The following is a 27820-nucleotide window of genomic DNA, read 5'->3' as shown; positions in this document are numbered from 1 at the left end:
GCAAAATTCTTGCTTTTTAATTCCTTTTTTTTTTGCATAAATGCTAATTGGTTCTAAAATAGGCCTATGTATTAAAATAGCATTTATTAATTAATTTATTTTACATAATACTGATTAAGAAAACAGCAACCACACGTTGTCATTTGAATAACCAATTTCAGTCTCATTATACTCATTAAGTATCATTTCATGTATCATTTCAAGTTACAAGCTTCAGTAACATTTAATAAATCAATTCTATTCCGAACGTAGCTTACTGTCTAATAAAAATACTCTCAAAAAAAGGTACAAAACTGTCACTATGCATGTTGCCTATACATGTACACTTTAGGTACTAATATGTAGGCTACTTTTAAAACGGGCCTTAGTTTAAGCCAGGACTAGGCCTTAGTTAAATTAAGATATTTAAGCAGCTTTTATAAAAATGCCTTGGAAGAAAACGTTACATGTGTGCATCTTGAGACAGAACAATGGAACTGACATTTTTAAAGATATGTCGGAGCAATAGCTATATATTCAGTTGAGACAGCTCAAACATGCATTTGGACTAGCCTTAAGCCATGTCTGTGAAACTGGGGGTTAAAGTATTTATATTTACCTATAAGGTACTAATAGGTACAATTTAGGGGTAAATAAGGAGCAACGATGTATCTTTTAGCTTTTCTACCTTAGGATACCGCCCCAGTGACAGGTTTGTGCCTTTTTTTCTTACAGTGTAAAGGTGAATGCCTGGCTCATGAATATTAATTAGGTAAGGCAGACGTCGTGTTGTTGTCATCCAATGGCAGAGGCTTGGCTTTTTAATATCCAAACAGACGTCTTCGTCATAGTAGTTTTCGTATATTGGCTGACGGTCATGGGAGTGTACCTGCTCATGCTGAACATGTCGCGCTGTCAGGGAACGTGCTCCCAAATCTCTGGAAATTACATGTGTGATTTAATGTGATGTACTGACAGAATAAAAGGGCGGTAAAAAAAAATCGGAAAAAAAAAACAAGTTCGGCTCAGCTGTGAAAAACTGAATGCGATGAAGAATTTGGTCTTGATGGCGGAGTGCATCTAAACTATGGACGGTTATGATGAGACTCTGTGTCGCCTGCGGTAAGTGCGAGTCGCGCTGCTTTGACAGTATTGGGAAGAGGATCGCTGCTGGTGCGGCGCGCGCTGCTCAAAGATGTGCGCGAAATCATTATGCAACACCATCCTTATAATAAATAAAATATTTTTTCAAACTTTTTCCTTGAAAACAAATAGCTCGCGAGTGGACAGTGATGCATGAGCAACAGCATGCCGCGTTGCTTTAAGTTTGTTGCACGGCTATTTGTTTGCGCGAGAATTTTCGCGAATGCCTATTGCGTTTGGAGTATTCATGCTGCCGTGCATTGAATATTACATTAGATATTATTTAATGCTTTTATTTCAATGTTTATTACAACGCATGGTCAAGAATAATTGATCATGTATATGATCAATGATGAGTCAGTTTCGTGATGATTTTGTGAACCCGATTATCCAGGCTGTAAGAAGATCAAGTTTATCTGCACTAGAATAAGTTTATAGGTGCGCAGCTGCAGGTAAAGTTGCACAACACCATCAAGCACAATTCGCGCTCAAACAGACTTCCGTGTCTTGAGAACAATTGATTCTTGCACGTTTCATTCATTCGATCCACCCAAAGCATGCGACAGTGATCATTTTCCATGGATACTAATCACAATGCTCGCATTTTTTCACGTTTGAAAGACATATTATACGAAAACAATATTTTCAGACAAAAGCCGATACATGTAAGTAGTTTCAGTTTCATTATAGGACTGGAAAGTGCAAATGCACTATTGTTACCTTGCTGGTGGTTTCTACCTTGAGGGAGTTTCTATCTGATTTCCATTCTGAAATCGTCTCAAGCTCATTCAGGCATATTCAATTTTGACTCGAATAAAACCGGTTAATTTAGTCATTACCACATTTTTACGTTTCCTGACAGAATATTTAGTCATTTACAAGCGTAACCAACATGGAAAGCAGCGTCATTACGAAAAAAAAAACTGGCAAGTTTCTCTAAAACAGACGTTCTTCTAGTAAACGTAAACAGATTTTTATTTTATTTTTTCTCCTGAAACGTTGTAGTTGGACGTTTGTCTGGCATTTTCTGTTACTACGTGTTTCAGAACGTTTAGATACATTTAAAAAGTAATGTTTCCATCATATCTGCAAAATGCCTTTCAGAGAACATCCAGTAAATCTTCATAACTTATTGGGAACGTTCTTAGAACACGTTTTTTTTTTAGATGTTCTTGCTGATATCCAGACCACAGCATGACTGCAAGGCAAGAGAAATTGACCAATCACTTTGGTGAGCAATTTTTTTATACTCCATATACAGTTTTGGCAATGCAAATTAAATGTAAGGAGTGCAGATTTCCTTTTGCTGTCTATTTGAATGTGTGTCTGATGGTGGTATGTGTGTAGAAGTGAGAAGAAGACAGGAGAGGTAATGACAAGGACAGGATGTTCCAACTTTGGGGTCACAGTAACCTAAAGATAAACTCAAGTGCACATTACCCCTCAGCATTCCTGGGGTTCAGGTTCTTGGCCTGTTATAAATTGGAGTAAGTGCTTTCCATGAAACACAAGGGACCATCCATCAAGACTAGTACACCATGGCACCAGGTGCAAATAGTTTTGTTAAAAGTGTTTTTTTTTTTTTGTTTTTTTTTTATTTTTTATTTTTTTCCTGAGCTGAGTTGTTGTCTGTTTACCATTGTGATGTTGGTTGAGATGTGAGAGGGTTAAAATAACTCTAAATATGTATGCCTTTGTATAGTACTCATGTGATATTCAGAGAAATGACAAGTTCAGCAGTGTGTAATCTTACTTCCCCTGAACTTTTATCTCTGTTAAGATTCACTGTAATTTTTTCATACTGTAAAACGTTATAATAATGTAGTTGCATGCAAAAAAAATCAGTTTCTATTTTCTGCAGTGGCCTAGTCACATGGTCACAAGACAGTGAATTGATTTCCTGTTTATGAGCTTGAAGTGATCTTTTGTGTGGGGTTTTTTTGTTTTGCACCTCGTTCCACACATGACGTGCTCAGTTCAAACAAAACCATTTTAGCCTGTATTATTTCAAAACCTAGCTATTATAACGTCACAGCTGCGTCATGTAATAGCCAACCTTTCAAACACTGTACTTGATATGGAATTATTTTGTGAAGCAACTTTTAAAAACTCCATGTTTGTATTAATACATTTGTAATATCTATACCACACACACACACACGCGCGCGCCCTCACTGTAGCCTACTGTACAGCGTATTGACGATGTTCACTCGCGTGATTCGCGTGGAGTGGGCGTGTAAATAACAGTATTCCCTCGAGCATCGTGATGCTCCTCGTGACCATGACTCACTGAATCACGCCCCGAAACCCACCGCTGCCTCTGCCTTCAAACCCCACGAACACGTTTTTTGAACCCAGCGACATTAAATTGAGCAGCAGCGTGGAAATATGACTCGCGCGAGCGGAATCGAGCTGCGCTGTGGACGTCTCACGCGCGCGGTCACTTACATGGTGCGTAGTTGCATAAATGTTTAATACATGTGTAATAACTTACTATATAGTTCATATGATACATTATTCATAAAATCAAACATTTAATTATGATATGAATTGATTAGAGTAGTTTTTAAATGCCGTTTATGTTCCACATTGCTTTGTGTTTTATGATTGCGTATAAATGCAGTCTTACGTTGAGAATAGACTTACACATTTAGTTTGAATATTATATATGATGACTTTATTTTGCTAAGATGTACCAACATTAATTTTTATGCATTTACAAGAAATTTGGTTGGTGTTTTTGTTGTACTTAAGGGTTTGATTAATAAAGCATACAGAAAGAAAGTAGTGCCCACATGGCCAAAGGCACGAGTTCCTGCTTGACAAATGATTGATTCTCAACAGCAGTCGGGGCCCTTGCATAACTTTGCATGACATGGTGGTTCTGTCAGGGTATGAAGTTCCTGAAGAACAGACATCAGTCGAGGGGTTCGGTCAGCAGGTGCTGGAAGCAGCTGAAGCTCTGTGTGGTGTCCAAGTATGGGAATGAATGATTTCCTTTGCTGCTGTAATTTTACACTGTTCAACAAGAGCCATCCATGAGGCACTGGTGAAGATAAAGTCAATTTTCAGCTGTCCTTTTAATATGTTCCTCTCCTTGCCTGTTTTTCTGGGGTTTGTGGAATGTGTTTAATGTGGGGTTTCAATCCACACTGTGTTGATGGCTGTTTCACGCTTATCTGCTCCATCTTCTGTCCTACAGGAAGTCCTCGAAGAGTTTGTTCAGAAACAAATAAAGGGATGTAGAGAAAGCATGAGGGAGGGGTTGAGTGAATGGAGATGTGAGGAACATGAATGAGTCTGAGTGCAAGACTGTTTATTCCTAGAGCTGAGAGGTGATGGCGACAAGAAATGACACCAGAGGGATAGAAAGGGAGAGAGGAAGAATATCTCTAAAGAAAATATGAGTGCTATGGTGTCTGAATGTCACTGGGTGGTTGCTAAGGGATTCTGGGTGGTTGCTAGGATGTTCTGAGGGGTTGTTTACAGGCAAGTAAAAAAAAAAAGTGTGTTACACACAAAAACAAGCAGCACTACCTATGTAGTCAAATTCACAAACAAGTTACTAATTAATTGGTTCTTTTAATGAATCCAGCAACTAGCACAAGTAAAAATTGAGCATCTGGCATACGTAAAAAAAAAAAAACACGTTAAAAAAACCAAACAGCACCACCTATGTAGTCTGACTCGTGAAGAAATGACTCGAATCAGCCAAATTAATTGATTAATGAATCAAGCAAGTGGCATAAGTAAAAAAAAAAAATGAATTTGTTCTTTTAATAAATGAAGTAAACGGCACAAATAAAAATAAAACACTTTATACACAAAAACAAAGAGCGTAACCTATGTAGTCCAATTCACAAAGAAAAGACTCTTGTAAGTCAAATGAATTGTTTCTTTTAATGAATCAAGTAACTGGCACAAGTAAAAAACGAATAGGTTCTTTTAACGAATCACGCAACTAGCATAAACAAAAAAAAATTTACAAACAAAAGCAAACAGTGCCACCTTTGCAGTCCGATTCACAAACAAATATCTCTTAAAAGTCAAATGAATTTGTTCTTTTAATGAATCGAGTAACTGGCACAAGTAAAAACAAACAAGCAATAAAACATGTTGCACGCAAAAACAAACAGTGCCACATATGTAGTCTGATTCACGAACAAATGCCTCTTATACGTTCAGTGAATTGGTTGTTTTAATGATTCATGCAACTGGCACAAATAAAAAAAAATGAACTTTTTTTTTTTTTTTTTTTTATGAATTGAGCAACTGGCCCAAGTAAAAAAATGTGTTACACACGAATACAAACAGCACCATCTATATAGTCTGATTCACAAACAAATGACTCTCATAAGTCAAACGAATCGGTTCTTTTAATGAATCGAGCAAATGACTCTGCCTAACACATGCCTCTGCACATGAAGTTGTTGTTAACCTCGTTCTTATGTTGAAGAATTTTGAGTTTTAAATAAACAACTGTGTGCCTAAGGTTAGTCATTTGCATAAAAAACCCCACCCAGATCTCCACACAACCTTTCGCCAGTCTTAGCAAATGTATGAAACGCTAAAGAAGAGCTCTTGCTTGAGAACACATAGCAAGATTCTTGAGCAGGGCCAAGTACATGTGCTCAAAACCAGTCCAATCACAATAAACCCTTTTAATACAAATGAATCGTGATTTTTTTTCATGAAAATCTTTGTTTGGCGATTTATCACATAAATCTGTGCCTATGCATGATTAGTGAATGAGACTCAATGTCTTCTTCTCTCGTCAGGTGTGTTTAAGGCGCCGGGGCGAGGCGTCATGCGATCTGCCTGAGCGTGATTGTTCCACCTGGAGGTCACAGGATGCCGGTGCAGGCAGCTCAATGGACTGAGTTTCTATCCTGCCCCATCTGCTACAATGAGTTCGACGCTTGCAGCCACAAGCCCATCAGCCTGGGCTGCTCGCACACCGTCTGCAAGACCTGCCTGCACAAACTGCACCGCAAGGCCTGTCCTTTTGACCAGACAGCCATTAGCACTGACATTGATGTGCTGCCTGTCAACTGTGCCCTCCTGCAGCTGGTGGGGGCGCCGGTGAGTGGGGCATGCTGATATGATTGATACCATTGCTTTTGAGGTTTCGAATAGCTCAGGATATCCACTGTTACTGTCTTTCTGGGCTGTGCAGCTCAAAACTAATTTTTTTATTGTCAGTGTAATAACCTTAACCTTGCATACAGTTTTGCAAGAAATGAATTGAAATGAAAAGTACACTAACATACAAAAGACAGAATTGCAAGATATAAACTCAGAATCCTGCAATCTCCTGTTTACATCTCACAATTTTGAGTTTATCTTGCATTTCTTAATTTATGTCTTTCAATTTTGAATCTCTCAATTCTGACTTTATTCTCAGAGTTTATATCTTGCAATTCTGAATTTATATCTCACAGAATATGTATGGATCTCACAATTCTAATTTTCTTTTGTTTAGCATTTATTTAGTTTATTTTTTCACAATTCTGAGTTTATACTGTATATCACAATTTTTTTTGGTTTCTGCAACAAAATAAAAAATGGTAACTGTGAGTTTATACCTCAATTCTGAATTTCTTCTGATAACTGCAAGAGAAAAACAGAATTGTGAGATATAAACTTAGAATTCCATTAGAAAAGTCAAAACTATGAGAAAGACTTTATCATAAAAATATTTTCACTTTGCTTCACTCCAAACAGATACTGTAAGTTTCACCAGTAATCATTATGCTGTTTAACATTGACGTCACAATGTCATAAATAGAACTCTTCTGGTGGTTTCATATCTGCCAATGGTTGGTTTTCTGCAGGTTCCGGAGAGAGAGATTGTGAGTGTGGGCAGTGTTGAAGACACAAGACATTATGAAGTGTGCAGGATCTGTGTGGAGGAGCTGGCGCTGTATCTCAAACCAATCAGTGGAGGAAAAGGTGAGTGTGTGAAGAAAGTGATACAGGTACATCAACAACAATGACTGTGAGTGCTGCATTAGAGTTTAGGCTTGCGGCTGAATGAGCTCACGTTTGAATAGCGCAACATTTCCTGTTGTTCAGTGGGTATGTGTGCTTTATCTGTCTGTGGTTGGAAATGTTTGCATCAGTGGGAAAAACAAAAACAAAAAAAACACAACATAGGAACCCAAAGGCCACTTCAGAAACAAGAGAAAAACTTGCACTTATTTTATATGCAATACATGCAATAAGCATGTTATATCCTACCTAGTACATTTTAATCATTGCATATCAGATGCTGGTGTTACTTATTATTCACGGAATAATTTCCCACTGTGTTAAACACGAGAACAGCTCTTTGTAGGCCAATAAAACACTTGGTCTCCATGAGCAATAAAGCTTCAGGCCACTCGTGGAAAAGTCTGTTTCAGGGCTCAATTGAGTGTTTTATTAGAGTGACAATAAAAGTTACTCCTCACAGCGCACTAGAGGAACGCTAAAGGCTAAAGCTCTTAAACTCCTCATTGAGCTTTGAGCTCATAACAGCTCCTCTGCCAAACCTCCACTATTATGCGGTGCTGAGCCATAAGACTGAGACTTTTACCCTCGGGATGTTTAGCCGCTCCTGGAAGTAGGATCAGTAGTGGATATAGTGTATTAGTAGATGAACTTCTGGAAAAACTTACTGAGAGGCCATTTAAAGGCATTAAGCATAATTTGACTTTAGACCAACAATATAATAATCGATATCATATATATCATATATAAAATATAATAATATAGTTTAACTATAAATACATATATAATACACATTATAAATGATAAATTAAATAATCACACATCAAATATATATAGATATATATATATGTGCATATATAGACATGTGCCGGTATTCGGTAATGCAAAATATAACAATAAAAAAAATACACACTATATTTATATCGTGCACACCAAAAAACACAGAAAAAAAATATATATCAAAAAATACACAAAATTTAAATGAATTTATAGGAATACTTTTCCCATCAACTGGTCACAATGCACAACACCTATGTTATGTATGCTGCGTGAAAGATGCATGTGCACTCAGATTGCAAAAATAATGTCATTAGATTAATGTTTTTTTTTTTTTTTTAACTGGACTTGTTTGTTATGATTATGGAAATTTGAAAATGTTTTTTAAATGAAATTATACTTTAAAGAAGAAATTCAAACTGCCAGTAGGTGGCGGTAAATGTTTTATTGAGTCATTCATTTATTACATTCGTTCAAATGGCTGATTCACATGTGCACTCGTGCTACTCAGGACAAAAATTATATATCACTTAACTATGTCATTTGATATAAATATAAGACAGAAACTCATTCAGGGTATTTTTGCCCCAATAACTTACATTTTAGGGGCATAAAATATAATGCATTTTCATTATTATTATTGGATATTATTATTATACAGCATAAGTTACATATATAACTATAACTATAATATATATATATATATATTAATATATATATATATATATATATATATATATATATATATATATATATATATATATTTATATATGTAAGTGTGTATTTTCTTCTCCCACACAGGTGTAGTGACCCTCAGTCAGAGCACGCTCAGTAGACCCATGCAGAGGAAGCTGGTGACCCTGGTGAACTGCCAGCTGGTCGAGGAGGAGGGGCGTATGCGTGCGGTCCGGGCGTGCAGATCTCTGGGTGAGCGCACCGTCACTGAACTGATCCTGCAGCACCAGAACTCACAGCAGCTCTCCGCCAACCTATGGGCCGCTGTGCGGGCACGCGGCTGTCAGTTTCTAGGACCTGGTGAGTTTCTGTGTATTGCATTTCTTCATTTTATTAACATCATTAAAGATATATACCTGCTTATTTTTGCATATTTCGGGTTATTTACAACAGTTCATGTCATGACCAGAAAAATTTAAATCTGATTACTATGAAGGAAAGCGGAAAGGATGTGACATAAAGGAGCAGGGTTCTGGAATTATATCTGTAACATACATCAGAACCTTTGGAGAAGTAGTTCCACTTCAGAAGGACAATTAGATGACTTTACAGCAAACATTTTGTTCTGAGCTTTAAATTTCATCTTTTAAAAGTGTCAACTATGTTTTACAAGGGCCAACGCTGATAGTGAAATCTAGAGAGCAGAGTATAATGCAGATAACACATAATAAAAACAGTGAATGAGATTTACACAACTTGGAAAAAAAGAAATAGTTTATTATTCATTGACAAGTCTGTCGGTAGATTAGTAACTAATGGGCACAATGTTTGTCCTAATATCCCAAGTGGCTTAAGTTGCCAGAGCGCTATTGTAGGTTTTTTTTGTATTAATATATATTTTATAGTTTTTGTTTAGTTTATATGATGTAAAAAAAAATATATATATATAAGTTGAAAGTCGAAAATATTTTTTTGAAAGAAATTAATACTTTTATTCAACAAGGATGTATTAAATTGATTCAAAGTGAGAGTAAAGATATTTGTAATGTTTCCAAAATATTTCTATTTTAAATAAATGCTGCTCTTTTGAACTTTCTCTTCATCAAAGACAAGAATCACGTGTGACTGAAGACTGGAGTATTGATGCTAAAAATTCAGCTTTGATCACAAGAATAAATTACATCAAAAATATATTACAAAGAAAACAGTTATTTTAAATTATAATAATATTTCTGTATTTTTTAAACAAACAAATGCAGCCTTGGAGAGCATGCAATTTTTTCAAAAACATTAAAAACTATCAACCTCAACGTTTCGAATGGTAGTGTGTATTTTTATAGTTTTTGTTTAGTATAGTTTCAGATAGGTATTAAAATTGATTCTCTATATTGTATCTCTATATCTATAAAAAGGTTTCTTTTATATTTGTATTTCTTTTATACAAGCTTTTTCAGTATTTTGTTTAGACTAAATAGTCTAGCTGATAATGCTGTCCGTCGCAAATTGTAAATAATCCGAAATAAATTCCTTTAATGCATATGAAGGGAATATCGAAATGTGTGTTTGTGCTTGGCTGTCAATGATGATTACTCATAGGGCAGATTCTGACTGGAAAAACACTGATTTTCCCATCTGATCTTAATATGGCTGATTAAAATGCACACTTTTTTTAAATGAAACTATACTTTAAAGAAGAAATTCAAACTGCCAGTAGGTGGTGGTAAATGTCTTATTGAGTCATTCATTTATTACATTCCTTCAGATGGCTGATTCACATGTGCACTCGTGCTACTCAGGACAAAAATTATATATCACTTAACTATGTCATATGATATGAATATAAGACAGAAACTCATTCAGGGTATTTTTGCCCCAATAACTTACATTTTAGGGGCATAAAATATAATGCATTTTCATTATTATTATTGGATATTATTATTATACAGCATAAGTTACATACATAACTATAACTATAATATATATATAGTATATATTTATATATATATATATATATATATATATATATATATATATATATATATATATATATATATATATATATGTAAGTGTGTATTTTCCTCTCCCACACAGGTGTAGTGACCCTCAGTCAGAGCACGCTCAGTAGGCCCATGCAGAGGAAGCTGGTGACGCTGGTGAACTGCCAGCTGGTTGAGGAGGAGGGGCGAATGAGTGCGGTCCGGGCGTGCAGATCTCTGGGTGAGCGCACCGTCACTGAACTGATCCTGCAGCACCAGAACTCACAGCAGCTCTCCGCCAACCTATGGGCCGCTGTGCGGGCACGCGGCTGTCAGTTTCTAGGACCGGGTTTTAGTTTCTGTGTATTGCATTTCTTCATTTTATTAACATCATTAAAGATATATACCTGCTTATTTTTGCAAATTTCGGGTTATTTACAACAGTTCATGTCATGATCTGATTAATATAAAAGTGGAAAGGATGTGACATAAAGGAGCAGGGTTCTGGAATTATATCTGTAACATACATCAGAACCTTTGGAGAAGTAGTTCCACTTCAGAAGGACAATTAGATGACTTTACAGCAAACATTTTGTTCTGAGCTTTAAGTTTCATCTTTTAAAAGTGTCAACTATGTTTTACAAGGGCCAACGCTGATAGTGAAATCTAGAGAGCAGAGTATAATGCAGATAACACCTAATAAAAAAATTTAATGACAGTGATTGAGATTTACACAACTTGGATAAAAAGAAATAGTTTATTATTCATTGACAAGTCTGTCGGTAGATTAGTAACTAATGGGAACAATGTCCCAAGTGGCTAAAGTTGCCAGAGCGCTATTGTAGTTTTTTTTTTGTATTACTATATATTTTATAGTTTTTATTTAGTTTATATGATTTAAAAAAAAATATATATATATAAGTTGAAAGTCAAAAATATTTTTTTGAAAGAAATTAATACTTTTATTCAACAAGGATGTATTAAATTGATTCAAAGTGAGAGTAAAGATATTTGTAATGTTTCCAAAATATTTCATTTTAAATATGCTTCTTTTGATTTCTCTTCATCAAAGACAAGAATCTCGTGTGACTGAAGACTGGAGTATTGATGCTAAAAATTCAGCTTTGATCACAAGAATAAATTACATCAAAAATATATTACAAAGAAAAAAAAACAGTTATTTTAAATTATAATAATATTTCTGTATTTTTTAAACAAACAAATGCAGCCTTGGAGAGCATAAAATTCTTTCAAAAACATTAAAAACTATCAACCTCAACGTTTCGAATGGTAGTGTATAGTTTTATAGTTTTTGTTTAGTATAGTTTCAGATAGGTATTAAAATTGATTCTGTATATTGTATCTCTATATCTACAAAAAGGTTTCTTTTATATTTGTATTTCTTTTATACAACCTTTTTTAGTATTTTGTTTAGACTAAATAGTCTAGCTGATAATGCTGTCCATCGCAAATTGTAAATAATCCGAAATATATTCCTTTAATGCATATGAAGGGAATATCCAAATGTGTGTTTGTGCTTGGCTGTCAATGATGATTACTCATAGGGCAGATTCTGACTGGAAAAACACTGATTTTCCCATCTGATCTGATTTTGAGTTTTCTAGTCTGAGAACATCCAGAGCATGAATCTGTTCATGTGACCAAGCACACATTGCTCGACCCCAGCATTAACTGTGTGTCTCTGTCCATATGTATCACAGCCATGCAGGAAGACGCTCTGAAGCTGGTGCTGCTGGCGCTGGAGGACGGCTCGGCTCTCTCGCGGAAGGTTCTGGTGCTGTTTGTGGTGCAGAAACTGGAAGCGCGCTTCCCTCAGGCGTCTAAGACCAGCATCGGTCATGTAGTTCAGCTGCTGTACCGCGCCTCCTGCTTTAAGGTCAGAGCCTTTGCACCAAAACCGCTGATTACTTAACAGCCATTACGCTCAGTACTCCTTCTGTGTCGACTAGGAAAAGAGTGATCTGATGTGTTAAGCCTGCCGTAACATGATATCATGTGGACATAAAGTGCTTGGCAATGGGAATATCTAATAAACTCTTGATGTACATCCAGACTGCTTGATATTTGTAAATGAGCTCGAGTCCTTTACTGGGCACCTTATGAAATCAGTCGTCTTAATGAGATCATTTCCATGAAATGTTGATCAGCGGTGCTTGTTTGGCTCAGTTGAGCGTGGTAATTATGAGGCTTGTGCTAAACGTATATGCATTTCTCTTGATCTCTTTTCAGGTGACCAAACGTGATGAAGACTCCTCCCTCATGCAGCTCAAGGAGGAGTTTCGCACTTACGAAGCCCTGCGCCGCGAACACGACGCTCAGATCGTTCACATCGCCATGGAAGCAGGACTGCGTATCTCACCGGAGCAGTGGTCGTCTCTGCTGTACGGGGATCTCATGCACAAATCTCACATGCAGTCAATCATAGACAAGGTACCGCATGTATATTGCACAAATCTTAAAAATCTAATAATAATGTAATATAATATATTTAATATAATAATAAATGTATTATATTATTTTATGTAAATAAATAATTAAAATACCACATCGAATAATATTGGAATAATAATTGGAATAATAATTTAATACATTTTTATAAGTCTCTCACCAAGGCTGCAAGTATTTGATAAAAAAAACAGTAAAAACAGTAAAATTGGGGAATTTTATAACAATTTAATTTTCTATATTTTAAATTGTAAATGTATTCCTGTGATGGAAAAGCCATCTGAAATTATGCATTTTTGTTGCTTAATATTTTTGTAGAAACCATGATACATTTTTTTAGGATTCTTTGATCTAAAGGACAACATTTATTTGAAATATAAATCTTTTCTAATATTATAAATGTCTTTACTGTCTGTTTTGATCAATTTAGTGCATTCTTGCCGAATAAAAGTATTAATTTCTTTTACAAAAAACCTTTGAATGGTATTGTATCATGGTTTCCATAAAAATATGAAGCAGCACCACTGTTTTCACTATTGATAATAGTAAGAAATGTTTCTTGAGCAGCAAATCATATTAAATCCTAATAAAATGATTTCTGAAGGATCATGTGAAACTGAAGAAACATGAGATTATGCTTTGATCACAGGAATAAATTATATTTTAAAATATATTGACATAGAAAAGTTTAATAATATTACATAAATTTTGTTTTTTACTGTATTTTTATCATATAAATGCAGCCTTGGTGAGCATGTAAGACTTCTTTCCAATCAAAGATCATAATTATTACAAACTTTTGACCAGTAGTGTAAAATATAGTAAAGCAAACATTTAAAGATTTTTGTTGAATGTCTTTGGAATTTTTTGTCTATTCTGAATGCATTCGTCCTTTCCACCCCATTGCCACAGCTTCAATCCCCAGAATCCTTTGCAAAGAGCGTGCAGGAGCTCACCATAATCCTGCAGAGAACAGGAGACCCAGCCAACCTCAACAGCCTCAGAGCTCCTCTCGAGCGGCTGGCCGGCATCGACCACAACCCTGGTGAGGACGCACACTCACACTTCCACACGGGTGCAGACACAATCAGATTACATAGCAATAACCTGTGTGTGTGTTTGTAGATGCGGCCGCTCCGTCCTGGACAGAGCTGGAGAGTGTGTTATTGGCTGTGAAGGTTGTTGTTCACGGGCTGGTGGAATTCATCCAAAACTTCAGCAAAAAGAGCAATGAAAGCCCTCAGGTACAGCATGAGCTCTCACTTCACTGGTTCTGGATGTGTTCTCCTGAATACATTCATCCCACCTCACTTTAAGTGCAGCTGGCCAAAATGCAGACATTTTTAAAAATGTCAGTTTTATCAGGAAAGTCAATCAGTGAGTGTTGTTTAAAGGGTTAGTACCGTCATGTCGTTCCAAACCCATAAGACCTTCATTCATCTTCTGAGTATTAAGATATTTTTGATCAAATCTGAGAGCTGTCTGTCCCTCCCATAGACAGCAAGGGTCCTACCTAAGGCCCAGAAAGATAGTAAGGGCATTGTTAAAATAGTCCATGTGTAACATCAGGGGTTCAACCGTAATTTTACGAAGCTACGAGAGTACTTTTTGTGTGCAAAGAAAACAAAAATAATGGCTTTATTCAACAATTTGTCTCCTTCTTCTGATCACGTATCTTAACTGATGGTTGGTTAAAAAAATATAGTGAAGCTTACAAAATTGCCCAATCAATGTTTTATTTTTATTTTATTTTTTTTAAAGAGCTAGTCATCTAATGTTATAAAAGTTATCCAGTGTTCATTCACAATATATTTAATCATATAATAATAATTAATAATATTTATATAATTAATTTATATAGTTTATAAATATATATTTTATTATATATAATTACATATTTTAAATAATTTCTAATATATGTGTGTGTGTTTGAAAGAAGCCTATTAGTAATTGATCAGAATTGCATTAAAAACTGTAATATTGTGAAATATTATTACAATTTAAAATAAATGTTTTCTATTTAAATATATTTTAAAATGTAGTTTATTACTGTGATGCATCATTACATCTGTCTTCAGTGTCACATGATTCTTCAGAAATCAAGAAACATTTCTTATTTTTATTATTCATTTCTTATTGCTGTTCTGATAAAAAGAACTGTATTTATTGTATTAATTGAAATAGAAATCTTTTGTCACATTATTAATGTCTTTTCTGTCACTTTTGATCAATTTAACGTCTTTGCTAAACAAAACTATTGAATTATTATTAATAATAATAATAATAAAAACACCTTATTGACCCCACACTTTTTAACAGTATTAGTAGTGTATATATATATAATTTTTTTATTATTAAATAAAATGTCTTATATTTTTTGTTTTTTATTATTGATGACAAATATTTAAAAATCAAATTTAAAAAAATTAAAAAAAATATTAAAAAAAATAAGAAATAAAATATTCTCACTTATATATAAAAACATAATAATTACATAATTTGAAAACAAACTTTTTCCATCGGTGCATTAAGCTCTGATATATTTAGATTGTGTGTAGAAATAAATGTATTTCTTGGTCAAAGCAGAAATACAAATAATCACATCCATACTGTCAGCATTAATTTAATCGCTCTGTACTCATACTCTATGTCAACTGTTGTCACATTTGTATCTATTTTTCAGGAATTTTGACACTTAAGTATGAAAGAGCAACCTATAACCAGTTTATTTATTTTTGGGTCTTTCTCAGGCTCAGCCCAACAGCAAGTACAAGACGAGTATGTGCAGGGACTTACGGCAGCAGGGCGGCTGTCCGAGAGGGGCCAGCTGCACCTTTGCCCACACCCAGGAGGAGCTGGAGAAGTGAGAACACACACTCTTTCCCTTTCACACGCATACACACGATCTCGATGACCATATCCAGCCAGACTCGTGCTGTAATGCACAGAAGAGCACCTCCCTGCCTTCCCACGTCTCCTCATTCTTATTCAAGCTCACCCACACGATCTCTCCAACACAACAGCACGCTTTACTGTGGCAGGGTCTGCCGTCACCCCATTTCCTCCCTTCCTCTCTCACGTTCTCTCTACATCTTTCTGTCTCTTTCAGGCACAGAATGAGGAATAGGAAAGCTAGTGGGGCAGTGAGGCCCTTCCCGTCAGTTCTAGCGGTTCTGCCCAAAACCGGCACCAAAGGAGCAGTCCCAGGGTCTGAGGGGAAGAACCACGAGAAAGACACCCCAGAGGAAGCGTCTCCCACTCAGCTCATCCCTAGAGGAGGAGACCACCAGGAGGACAAAACGCTCCCCAGTAGTGCGAACGGACTGCCTGCTGCCAGCCTAGAACAGTAAGTGTGCTTCACTATAGCTGGAGCTCATACTTCTACATTCACATAAAGTCCTGTCTTGAATATTCAACTTTGGTGCATAACTCCTGCGGCGTTTGTGCTACAGATGTGAATGATGCCTCAAATCATGCGGCTTGTTGAGGAGACGTGTGTATTGCTTTCCAATGGTTGGACTTGCAATTGTCAGGGATGAAAATTTGTCACTTTTCAGCAAAAAAATCAGATAATGATTGCATTTCAATTGCAAAATAGGGTGTTTGAATGCAAACTTTTAAATGCAAAGATATTTAGCCAACCGAATATATTACTATTGTAATTTTAATGTTGTTCTGTAAAATTATTATTGTTATTATTATAAATAGTCATTATTGTATTTTATAGGACAATATTATTTTACTCTAGTAATGTATTCCTTTTTTTTATTTGATAAAAATAATAAAATATATTTATTATAATAATAATAATTATGATATAATGATAATAATACTAATTGTTATAATATATTTCTTTACTTTATTTTTCATTTTATAAGTGTTGTTCTGAATTTCTTCTGTAAAAATATTATATTTACTATTATAAGTAGTATTTTATTCTTAAATTTTTATTTTGTTTCATTATAATAAATGTAAAAATAATAAAATATTGTTATTTATAATAATAATAATTAATTTATATAAGGATTTATTTTGTGTAATAAAAATAATTGTTATTATATTATATTCTTTATTTTATTTTTCATTTTGTAAAATAGTGTGTTCTTAATTCTAATCAATGCATATTATATATAATATTATTTTATTTAGTAGATGGTGCTTAAAAATAATAAAATAATTGTTATTATATAATTCAGTTATAATAATAATGATGATGGTGCTTAAAAATAATAAAATAATTGTTATTATATAACAATATAATTCTCCAATTTATTTTATTTTATTTTATTTAGTTTTGTTCTTTATAAGTGAAAAATGGTTTGTAAGCCATAAGAACAACAGTGTGAATGTGGCCTAAAACAACTACAAATATAGGGTCTAGGGTGAATTTTTCCTATATCCTCATGCATAAATGGACTGTAAATAAACATTTTAAAGCTGATAATTAAATAATTTCACAAGTGGTTTGTATCACCTTCTTCACCACTTTGTCAGATGATAAAATGAGCAGATGATATATATATATATTATTTGAGGAGGGAGCTCAGAAAGTACTTTTCACATTCTCTTTAGAAAATATAAAAATTCAATCATTATCAAAAGTGAATTTGCCATGAAGCTAAGTGATGGATGCAGAAGACTAATATGTAGGTCAGCGGTAAAAACAACTTTGCTCATGTAAGATGAAGTCCATAAAGAAAGTGATTGTATTGTTGTTTTATGAGTGTTTTTTGCAACAGTAAAAGAATAAAGATTAATCAAAAGTATTATTTTATTAATTATTTATTTTATAAATACATAAATATCCATAACCATTCTTTATTTAAAATGTATTTATTTATTTATTTTTTTGAAAAATGAGAATATGCCATTTCTTTGTAAGAATCTCTTTGCCCATTTTTGAATCTTATGGAAATTCTTATTATTTCTTCTTTATCTTTGAGAAATCCCATCAGTCAGAACCAGTCGTCTGCGATAGCTTCGGGTTGTGCACAGACGACGACTGCGGTCTCCTCAAACACGGGCCTGTCCTCACGAGAGCTCATCCTAAGATCTACTACTCTCAGGACCAGAGACCATATGACCTGTCACCCTACCACCAACCTGCCAGTGAGTGACATCCTGAATTGCTCTCCTGTGACATGTTTTCTTCCATTACACTCACTTGGGTCTGTTTTCCACAGTTCCCCCTCACAAGTCATGCAACGCTCGCTTCCATCGGTCCAGCAACGTCCCTGAGTCCATGCTACCCCCGTCAATGGGCCCTCTGTACCCAGACCAGCACCCCTCTGTTCCTCCTGCAGACAGATTAGGCCCCGGCCCGTACGGGCCACCCTCGACCTACGCCTCTGTGTCCCACGCACACAGCATGTACACCCCGGTCTACGACAGCCGGCGTGTGTGGAGGCCACCGCTGTATCCCAGGGATGGTGGGAGGAGTAACTCTCTCCCTCCAGAGGTTTTTCATTCCACCGTCTACCAGCAGCCCCTCCGAGAGCGCTTCAACTCGCTGGACAGCCCCTACTGCAGCACCGCGGAGCAGAGAGTGCCAATGCACAGGGCAGGTTTCACTTTCTCATGTCTTACAGGCTCATTCAGTGTCAGTTGGAAATTCTCTTCCATGTTAATTTGAGTTATAACCACTTGCAACTATTGCAGCAACAGCAGTTTTATTACAACGGTTGCAGCAGTATTTTTTGTCTGTCACTTGGATTCTGTTGTGATAGATTGGACCATTGTTCCAAAATATCTAAAAATATGCTATAATCTATAAAAATATGCTATAAAATATACTAAAATATCAGTATAGCATTAGCAATTAGTCCGAATTATAGATTTTTAAATTTATTAGTATTTGTTGATAATGAAGAAAATTTGAACAGTGCTATTTGAGTATTATTTAAAATATTTACAATTTTATTACTTTCAGTTTTCATTTTAATTTTAGTTCAAATTTTAGTTTTGAAGTAATTTTTATTATGTTTTTATTGTGTTTTAATTTTAAGTGGAATTTCAATACTTAAACTAAAATACTTTGATTTCATTGGGGAGCAAAAAGCAGGAAGGAGAAAAACAAAAACAAAACAAAACTAAACTAAAAGGCTGGAGCTCAAAAAACAAGGAACTAGATAGCACAGAACTAAATCAAAAAAGAAAAACCTTAATCTCAAAAAGTATAAAATAAATGCAAAGGAAACTGTTTTTGTTCATTTTTTGAATATAACTTAACTTTTGAATATAACAATTATTATTTTTCAGTTCTAGTTTTAGTAATTTTTGTACTTCAACTTATTTTATTTTATTTTATTTAGTTGCCAAGGCAGTTTCATTTCTAATAATCTAATCATAATAATAATATAATAAAATTATGCAATCATTTAATTTTTTTAATGTTATATTTTTAAATTATTTTATCTGAGCTGTACTTAAGCTTACAATTTTACATTTCAAATGTAATCTTTACCTAAATTCATGTATAACATTTAAAATGATTGAATTAATTTTTTTTAGTGTTTTATCTTTGATTAATTTTGACAAATAATATAGTATAAATAGTATAGTATAGTATTTTATTGTAGTGTACTATGGTATAGTATATTATATAATATAAATAGTATACATTTTAATATAATTTATGGTTATCGGCCACAACATGAAAATTATCATCTACTTATCTGTATTTATTTATTTATAAATCTTAAAATATGTATATACATTTTAATATCCTGACTAGATGTGGTTTTGTTGCTTTGCTCGGAATGCTCTGTGTAAATTGATATGGAAACTTGACCTGGTTACATGTAAATTTAGGTCTTAGGCTTGAAGGTGAATTGTGTCATTTCTCAAAGGCGTGAGTTTCCTCCTGTCTCCTCGTTTATCTGAGCAATGGAAGACAGGAATGTTTGAAACTTGTTTAAAAAAAAAATCATTATTTTCATGCTGTTTGTTACTCAGAAGTTTCACACTTCACTTTTAAATGTAAAATAGGTGACTAAGTCATCATGAGAATGGAGAAGTTAAAAGCCATTTTGCGTCTTTTTATAGGATGCGTACACCCGTGTTCCTCTCGGCTATGAGGAACTCTATCGCCACAAACAGGAACAGTGGGTACATCAGCATGGCAACATGAACAGGCCCTCCCAATCCTCACCGGTCTTCACTGTGGATGTGTGTCCAGAGGTACGGCCCACCGATATGGTGTTTTTAGAGGTGTGTGTCTTGGGAAAAGTACACCACATGTCTGCACTGTTCTAAAGCGGCATTAAATCAGATTTGTTTTATCTTCAATTAATAACTTTGGCACTGAAGCTGCTGTCGCCCTTCTGAGGTGTGTTAAGCTATTTTAAGTGGGTCTGTTGCTCAGCAACTGATAAATCCAAAGCAAGAAGCAGTTCTGTCCTGAAAATTGTGTGTGTGCGCACAAGCTCTTTGAAACGCATGAACTCTCAGAGAAAGATTTGGCACCATGGAGGCTGAGTCACTTTACATTGTTTCTTTCCACCCCCATTTATTTGAAACTGGCAGCCTGTTGCACACGGGTGGGTGTGAGATAGAATGTTGTCATCTCATTCTTTCTCCTCCTTTAGCATCCTGAGGGTGTAGGTGGTGGGCGTATGACTTGTAAGTGTCATGGTGGAGAAGAGAGTCTAACCCACTACTCGCCCTGGTCGTGCAGCACCATCAGCCCATTTGAGTCAGAGCCCCACCATTTGTCAACCCACTCCTGTTCCAAACAGATAGTAAGTGGTCGCTTCACAATGCAATTGCACTCATTTACTTTTATAATGGCTTACTCGATAACACATTTCTATTGATTCCTTTGAAGGCCATCAAAATGAAAATGAATGAATATGGTGGAAGTGGTGTCACTTCAGAACACATTAACACAGAAATATTTTTAAACTAGCTTATTCTTTAACCGATTCCTGTTGATTTCCTCAAACTGAATCAACACTGAATGCATAGTTGGTACAAGTGGAGTCACTTCAGATTAAATTTACACTGAAATATTTTTAAATGAGTTTATTCTTTAACAGATTCCTGTTGATTTCCTCAAACTGAATCAACAGTGAATGCAGAAGGGTACAAATAGAGTCACTTCAGATCAAATTTACACTGAAATACTTTTAAATGAGGTCATTCTTTATCAGATTCCTGTTATTTCTCTTAAACTGAATCAGTAAATAACATGTAGAGTGTACAAGTGGAATCACTTCAGATCAAATTTACACTGAAATACTTTTAAATGTACTTATTTAACAGATTCCCACTGATACACTTAAACTGAATCAACAATGAACATACAAAGTGTACAAGTGGAGTAACTCCAGTTTAAATTTGCATTGAAATACTTTTAAATGTACTCATTCTTTAACAGATTCCTATTGATTCCCTCAAACTGAATCAACACTGAATGCATAGTTGGTACAAGTGGAGTCACTTCAGATTAAATTTACACTGAAATATTTTTAAATGAGTTTATTCTTTAACAGATTCCTGTTGATTTCCTCAAACTAAATCAACAGTGAATGCAGAAGGGTACAAATAGGGTCACTTCAGATCAAATTTACACTGACATACTTTTAAATGTACTTATTGTTTAACAGATTCCCACTGATACACTTAAACTGAATCAACAATGAATGTATAGATGGTACAAGTGGAGTCACTTCAGATTAAATTTATACTGAAATACTTTTAAATGTGCACTTGAGGTTCACACTGATTTTCTTTTAAATTTGCATACAATATAACACATTACTATTATGATTCCTAATTGAGATCTAATTATCTGTCCTCAGGACGGGGAGAGTGGTGGCAAACGATGGCTGCACTTGTTTGAGCCCTACAGGCGACTGAAAGACGAAGATCCCATCATTCCTTTTGGAGAGGGGCCCATCATCTCTAAATGGGGAGCCATCTCCCGGGCTTCCCGCACTGGCTTTCACACCACTGACCCGGTCCAGGCCACTGCATCGCAGGGGTGCGCCGGCACCACATCAATCAACTTCAGAGGTTAGAATGCATATTGCTTTCTATGCTTTTGACTGAATTTCTTTGGCTTTGAGAGTGATTCATGTTCCATTCTCTTAACAGACTATAGCAGTCATATTGGTCACAGTGACCTCAGATGGGGCCCACGTGGATCTGATTCTTCTAGTCACGCCAGCTTTCTAGAAAGGTACCAGTTCAAACTGAGACATCTTGTGTAGAAACTTCATTTCTAAATGAAAATGCTTAAAACAACAACAAAAATCCCATAGACTTACTTTTAAACAGACATCTGAGCCATACTATATATAGAGACTTGGGGATGGGTCCTGTTTACTTGAGCCAGTAAACAACCACCTAGTAACCACTTTAAACACCTTAGCAACCACATAGTAGTCGTGCATGTAGAAATTATTATTAATGTCACTTGTAGATTAATTTTACTGGATTGTCAGGAACATTGTAGCAGTAGTCTTCACAGTGTTTCCCCATCTTCACCCCCACCCCATCCCGCCGTAGTCGTCTGGCTGTCCTCTGTACCATTCTAAAAATAGAGTAGCAGCCGGAGCATAACTCCTCTCATTTGTGTTTGCAAAGCTCTTACACACTGCAATGAGGGCTTACATTTCATAGAGTCTCCTTAACAACCACAAGTCCATATCTGCCTGCTACAATTCATCTACAAATATCTTAAATGAGCAAATGTGTTATATATGTATAATGTCTTGAAATTAATTTTGTGATCTTAAATTATTGTACAATATTCTACACCATTGTTGTTTTTTTTCTGAAATCTAAATAATTTAAATAATCAGCGTTTCTTGCACCAGTGATTCTTTTTTCAGCCTGATGCTTACTTACTTAAATGACTTCTGTTGTCGAAAACAGGGCAAATCTAACATGCTTTTAAAGTTTTTAATATGTATAAAATATTTTTATATATAATTTTATTTAATATATACATTTATTTATAAAGATAAATTATTCGTTTTTGGAAGAAGTCTCTTATACTCGCCAAGGCTGCATTTATTTAATCAAAAATACAGTAAAAACAGCAATGTTTTAAAATAAAAAATTTTCTATATTAATACTGTATATTTTAAAATGTAATTTATTACTGTGATAGTGAAGCTAAATTTTCAGCATCATTACTCCAGTCTTCAGTGTCTCACGATCCTTCAGAAATAATTATGTTATGCTGATTTGATGCTTAAGAAAATGTGTGTGTGTATTTTGTTGTAAACCATGATAAATTTGTTTCAGGATGAACTGAAAGCATTTATTTGAGATTAAAATCTTGTGTAACATTATAAATGTGTTTATGACTTTAACTTTTGATAAATTTAATGAGTTCTTGCTAAATAAAAGAACAAATTAAAACAAAAATGCTGATGTAAACTTTTTATAAAAATTATTTTTAGCCATTTCATTTTATATCTTACAGAATAACCTACAAAAATCTCCTATTTTTCCCTGTTATGTGCTCTAATAATATAACATTGTTTTTGGTGTCAATGATGATTACTCATAGGGCAGATTCTGAGTGGGAGAACACCTCTCACCTGATCTCAATACTGAGTTTCTAGTCTGAGAACACCAAACAACAGAACCGATTGATTTGTGTTCTTAGCTCTGGTTTGGTTTCAGAGCTCAGTGTGTGTCTGTGTGTTTCAGCGATCAGCTGGCCATGTCAGGGCTGCACGTAAGGCACAGTTCCTTCAGCAGCGGGTCAAAGCAGGGCACAGATCTGCTGGGCAAGGATGGGACGGAGAGTGAGCCTGACAGAGACATCGAGCTGGAGCTGTCCGCTCTGGACATTGAGGACACAGAGACACAGGACTGCAACTCTGAGGTAGATTTTAGTCTTGAAAACCTAGATTGCATTGGGTTGTTTAGTGTCTAATTGCTTATATAATCTGAAGACTCTATGGAAACACAAAGCCGCTCCAAGAACAGCCACCTCTCTACAGTCTTCGGTAATCCAGCGGCAAGTTCTCAGTTGGAAAACAACCTGCCTGACAGAATGGACGCCCACCTTATGAAGAAGATGGCATTCAGGTAAGCAGAACTTTATTGATACTGCAAACAAAACCGATTCGGTGTTCGAAACCCTATTTTTGGGACTGACTGTTTGCTTGTCATTTTGCTAGTGATGAAATCAGATCAGTTTGTTTGTAGTCAGTATCCAGTGAATCTACAGTACATTGGTTGCTGTAGTAATGATGTAAGCATCAGCACAATGTCAAGATGCTCAAACAACAACTGTGTGGAAAGAGAGGAAAACTTTGCCAATTTTTATCACAATATATAGCTGCAATGCTGAATATAAGTAACATACTGTGTCCAGAATTGCTGACTGATTACTGACTTATTCACTAAATAGCATAATTCAAAAAATTGTGTTATTATAGTTTAGAAGTTTTAATTTTGTTTATCTATTTTCATTTCATGCTATTGTATTGTGTATGATGTGGTGTGAACCGACCTACAGAACACTGCATTTGCTTTATGACAGATCTTACAACAGACATCATGTTGCGAGCCAGCACAAAACATAGTGCAAACACTGTTCATTGTATAAAAATAGCAAAAAAGTCATGAAATGTATTATTATTACTGCAAAGCAGATCCGTTTAAATTTTTCTGGACTCTCTTTTAATGGTTAAACTAAATTTTATTAATCAAAAAGCATGTCTAATTAATTCAAATCATAAAACTTACTGTAAACAATTTAACATCAATTTATTAAGTTTAACAAAAATTTTATGTTTAGGGCCCTATGAAATTATTTTTTTCCAACCTTATATTTATTGTTAACAAATTTTGTCTTTTAGCATGTCTAATTATGTGAAAGCATAAAAACAAGTTTCATTTATCCTTACAATAGCCTTATGATTTTTTCCCTCAGAAATTCTGTGTTGTGTATTTACATTTTTAAGGCATAAAACATTCAATCTATCTTTTAATTAATGAAAATTAAACAAATGTTATTTTTTTGGAAAACAAAGGGGATTTAATATTACAATTAAAACATTGAAGCAATTTTGTATTCTATAACAGATGAAGTGAATAAAATGCAATATTTGACAAATACACAGACGTTTCAGAAACGTTTTCATGAGCAACAGAAACACTTTTTATATACTGCTTAATACAGCGCCATTTTTTCAAGAATAAAGTTAATAATCATATACTATTTAAATACTAATAAAGTGGGGGTATAAATGCTTTTATCAGTGTTTTATGATAAAAGTGACTGGCCATTCATGAAACAGCTGTGTCATCATCAGTGCTCTGGAGAAACTGCGGCGGCTGAGTCAGCCGGCTGCTCTTGAAATTCTCTTGCGGTACTTTGATGCCACACATGACAGTCACTCTCCCGTTTTAAAAGTTGATAAGCTTGTTTATGTATTATTAAGAGATGTAATTTATTATTTATCTCATGGTGATTTATGGTATTACAGAAAGACCCTCTCCCCTGGAGACCTCAGTATGGGAAAGATGTCAATGAGGACATGCTTGCCCAGGCCTGGAGACCCTCCGCGACCCAGTCCAGGACCTGAGATGCTGCTAAATGGGAACTGAGGGGGGCTGAAAACACCAGTCCTCCTCATGTTCTAATTCCATGGGGTCATGCCAAGAATCCACCATCCTCCTTAGGTAGAAGGTAGACTTGCCCTTATAGGAGTCAATCGAGGCAGCGAGACGCAGCCGAAAGCCTTCTGTATTCATGTGTTCTCTTCATAAGAGCTAGCTATGCCCTGTAATTGTAATCACTCATCATCTGTTCAGAGTCTCTTTGTTTTTCTTAATCACTGCTTGTGGATGAATGTTCACGTTGAGTCACAACTCCACCTCAGGTAACTCGTGATGTCAGCCAATCAGAACTCTCTCCAAGCCAGGAAACCAATTACCCATGTCCCGTAACTCTGTACAGAAGAGACGGTTCTCACTAGCTTTTAGCATACTGAGGAAACCATAATCTACTGTATGATCATTATATAGCAGACTCTTCCAATATATATATATTAATATATATTAAGAATAACCAAGGTGCTTGGAATCTATAGTACATGCATTATTATTAATATTATTGCAGTGTTAGCCACTGAAATGTTATGTGCATTTATTGTTTGTTGGGCATCACGGTTTGAAACAGCCATTCATTGATCATTGTTTAAATGTATGTGTGTGGATTATGGTATATGTCTGGTATCTCTAAGAGACAATTCACAGGTAATCAATATTTTGTATAAATATTCAAAAGAAACAGTTCACCCAAAAATGAAATTTCTGTCATTCTGTCATCACCATAAACACAATGTTAAAGTGGGCCATATGACTTGTGTTATTATGTTATTACGTTATACGTTATTTCCAAGTCTTATGAAGCCTTATATGTATTTTGCATGTGGAATTTATGTAGTTAATCACTGCATTGTTTGAGTCCGAGTCCAGGCCTGAATAATTTCGGCAAGTCAAGACCCGAAGTGTTGAGTCTGAGATAAGACAAACACAAGATAATGGTTGAGTCTGGGTCAAGACCAAGCCCAGAAGAGGGTCAAGTCTGAGTCAGAGTCGAAAAAGCAACCAGAGGAGGTGTGGTGTCCCAAGTCAACACAGACACCAGAAGATGGTCAAGTCTGAGTCAAGACTGAGACCAGAAGAGTGTTAAGTCTGAGTCAAGACAGAGACCAGAAGAGGGTTGAGTCTGAGTCAAGACAGAGACCAGAAGAAGGCTCAGTCCGAGTCAAGACAGAGACCAGAAGAGTGCTGAGTCTTACTCAAGACAGAGACCAGAAGAAGGCAGAATCTGAGTTAAGACAGAGACCAGAAGAAGGCAGAATCTGACTTAAGACAGAGACCAGAAGAAGGCCCAGTCCGAGTCAAGACAGAGACCAGAAGACTGTTGAGTCTGAGTCAAGACAGAGACCAGAGGAAGGCCCAGTCCAAGTCAAGACAGAGACCAGAAGAGAGATGAGTCTGAGTCTAGACTGAGACCAGAAGAGAGATGAGTCTGAGTCTAGACAGAGACCAGAAGAGAGATGAGTCTGAGTCTAGACTGAGACCCGAAGAAGGCCCAGTCCAAGTCAAGACAGAGACCAGAAGTTTGTTGAGTCTGAGTCAAGACAGAGACCAGATGAGAGATGAGTCTGAGTCAAGACAGAGACCAAAAGAAGGCCCTGTCTGAGTCAACACAGAGACCAGAAGAGGGCTGAGTCTGAGTCAAGACGGAGACCAGAAGAGAGATGAGTCTGAGTCTAGACAGAGACCAGATGAGAGATGAGTCTGAGTCAAGACAGAGACCAGATGAAGGCCCAGTCCGAGTCAAGACAGAGACCAGAAAATTGTTGTGTCTAAGTCAAGACAGAGACCAGAAGAGTGTTGTGTCTAAGTCAAGACAGAGACCAGAAGAAGGTCCTGTCCAAGTCAAGATAGAGACCAGAAGAAGGCCCAGTCCGAGTCAAGACAGAGACTAGAAGAGTGTTGAGTCTGAGTCAAGACAAAGACCAGAAGTAGGCCCAGTCCAAGTCAAGACAGAGACCAGAAGAGAGATGAGTCTGAGTCTAGACAGAGACCAGAAGAGAGATGAGTCTGAGTCTAGACTGAGACCAGAAAAAGGCCCAGTCCAAGTCAAGACAGATACCAGAAAATTGTTGAGTCTGAGTCAAGACAGAGACCAGAAAAGGGTTGAGTCTGAGTCAAGACAGAGACCAGAAGAATACCCAGTCCAAGTCAAGACAGAGACCAGAAGAAGCCTGAGTCTGAGTCAAGACAGGGACCAGAAGAGAGATGAGTCTTAGTATAGACAGAGACCAGAT

General features: G+C 35.7%; 1 protein-coding gene across 1 annotated transcript; it reads left to right on the top strand.

The window, feature by feature from the left end:
- Nucleotides 1-1140: 1140 nt before the first annotated feature.
- LOC122134409 (roquin-2-like) lies at nt 1141-26573 on the top strand. The gene is given in 19 exon segments (XM_042732260.1): nt 1141-1787; nt 5901-6204; nt 6957-7074; nt 8692-8925; nt 12263-12438; nt 12792-12992; nt 13920-14052; nt 14133-14251; nt 15758-15870; nt 16117-16353; nt 17951-17988; nt 17991-18116; nt 18191-18567; nt 20052-20186; nt 20594-20746; nt 21809-22022; nt 22104-22188; nt 23673-24056; nt 25463-26573. Coding segments are annotated over 18 exon segments (3195 nt in total). The 5' UTR covers nt 1141-1787; nt 5901-5973; the 3' UTR covers nt 25584-26573.
- The last annotated feature ends 1247 nt before the right edge of the window (nt 26574-27820 follow it).

This window comes from Cyprinus carpio, chromosome B10 (genome assembly GCF_018340385.1).
Source record: "Cyprinus carpio isolate SPL01 chromosome B10, ASM1834038v1, whole genome shotgun sequence".
In the NCBI taxonomy this organism is placed as follows: Eukaryota; Metazoa; Chordata; class Actinopteri; order Cypriniformes; family Cyprinidae; genus Cyprinus; species Cyprinus carpio.
Note: the sequence above shows the minus strand (reverse complement) of the source record. Positions and strands in the feature narration are given on the sequence as shown.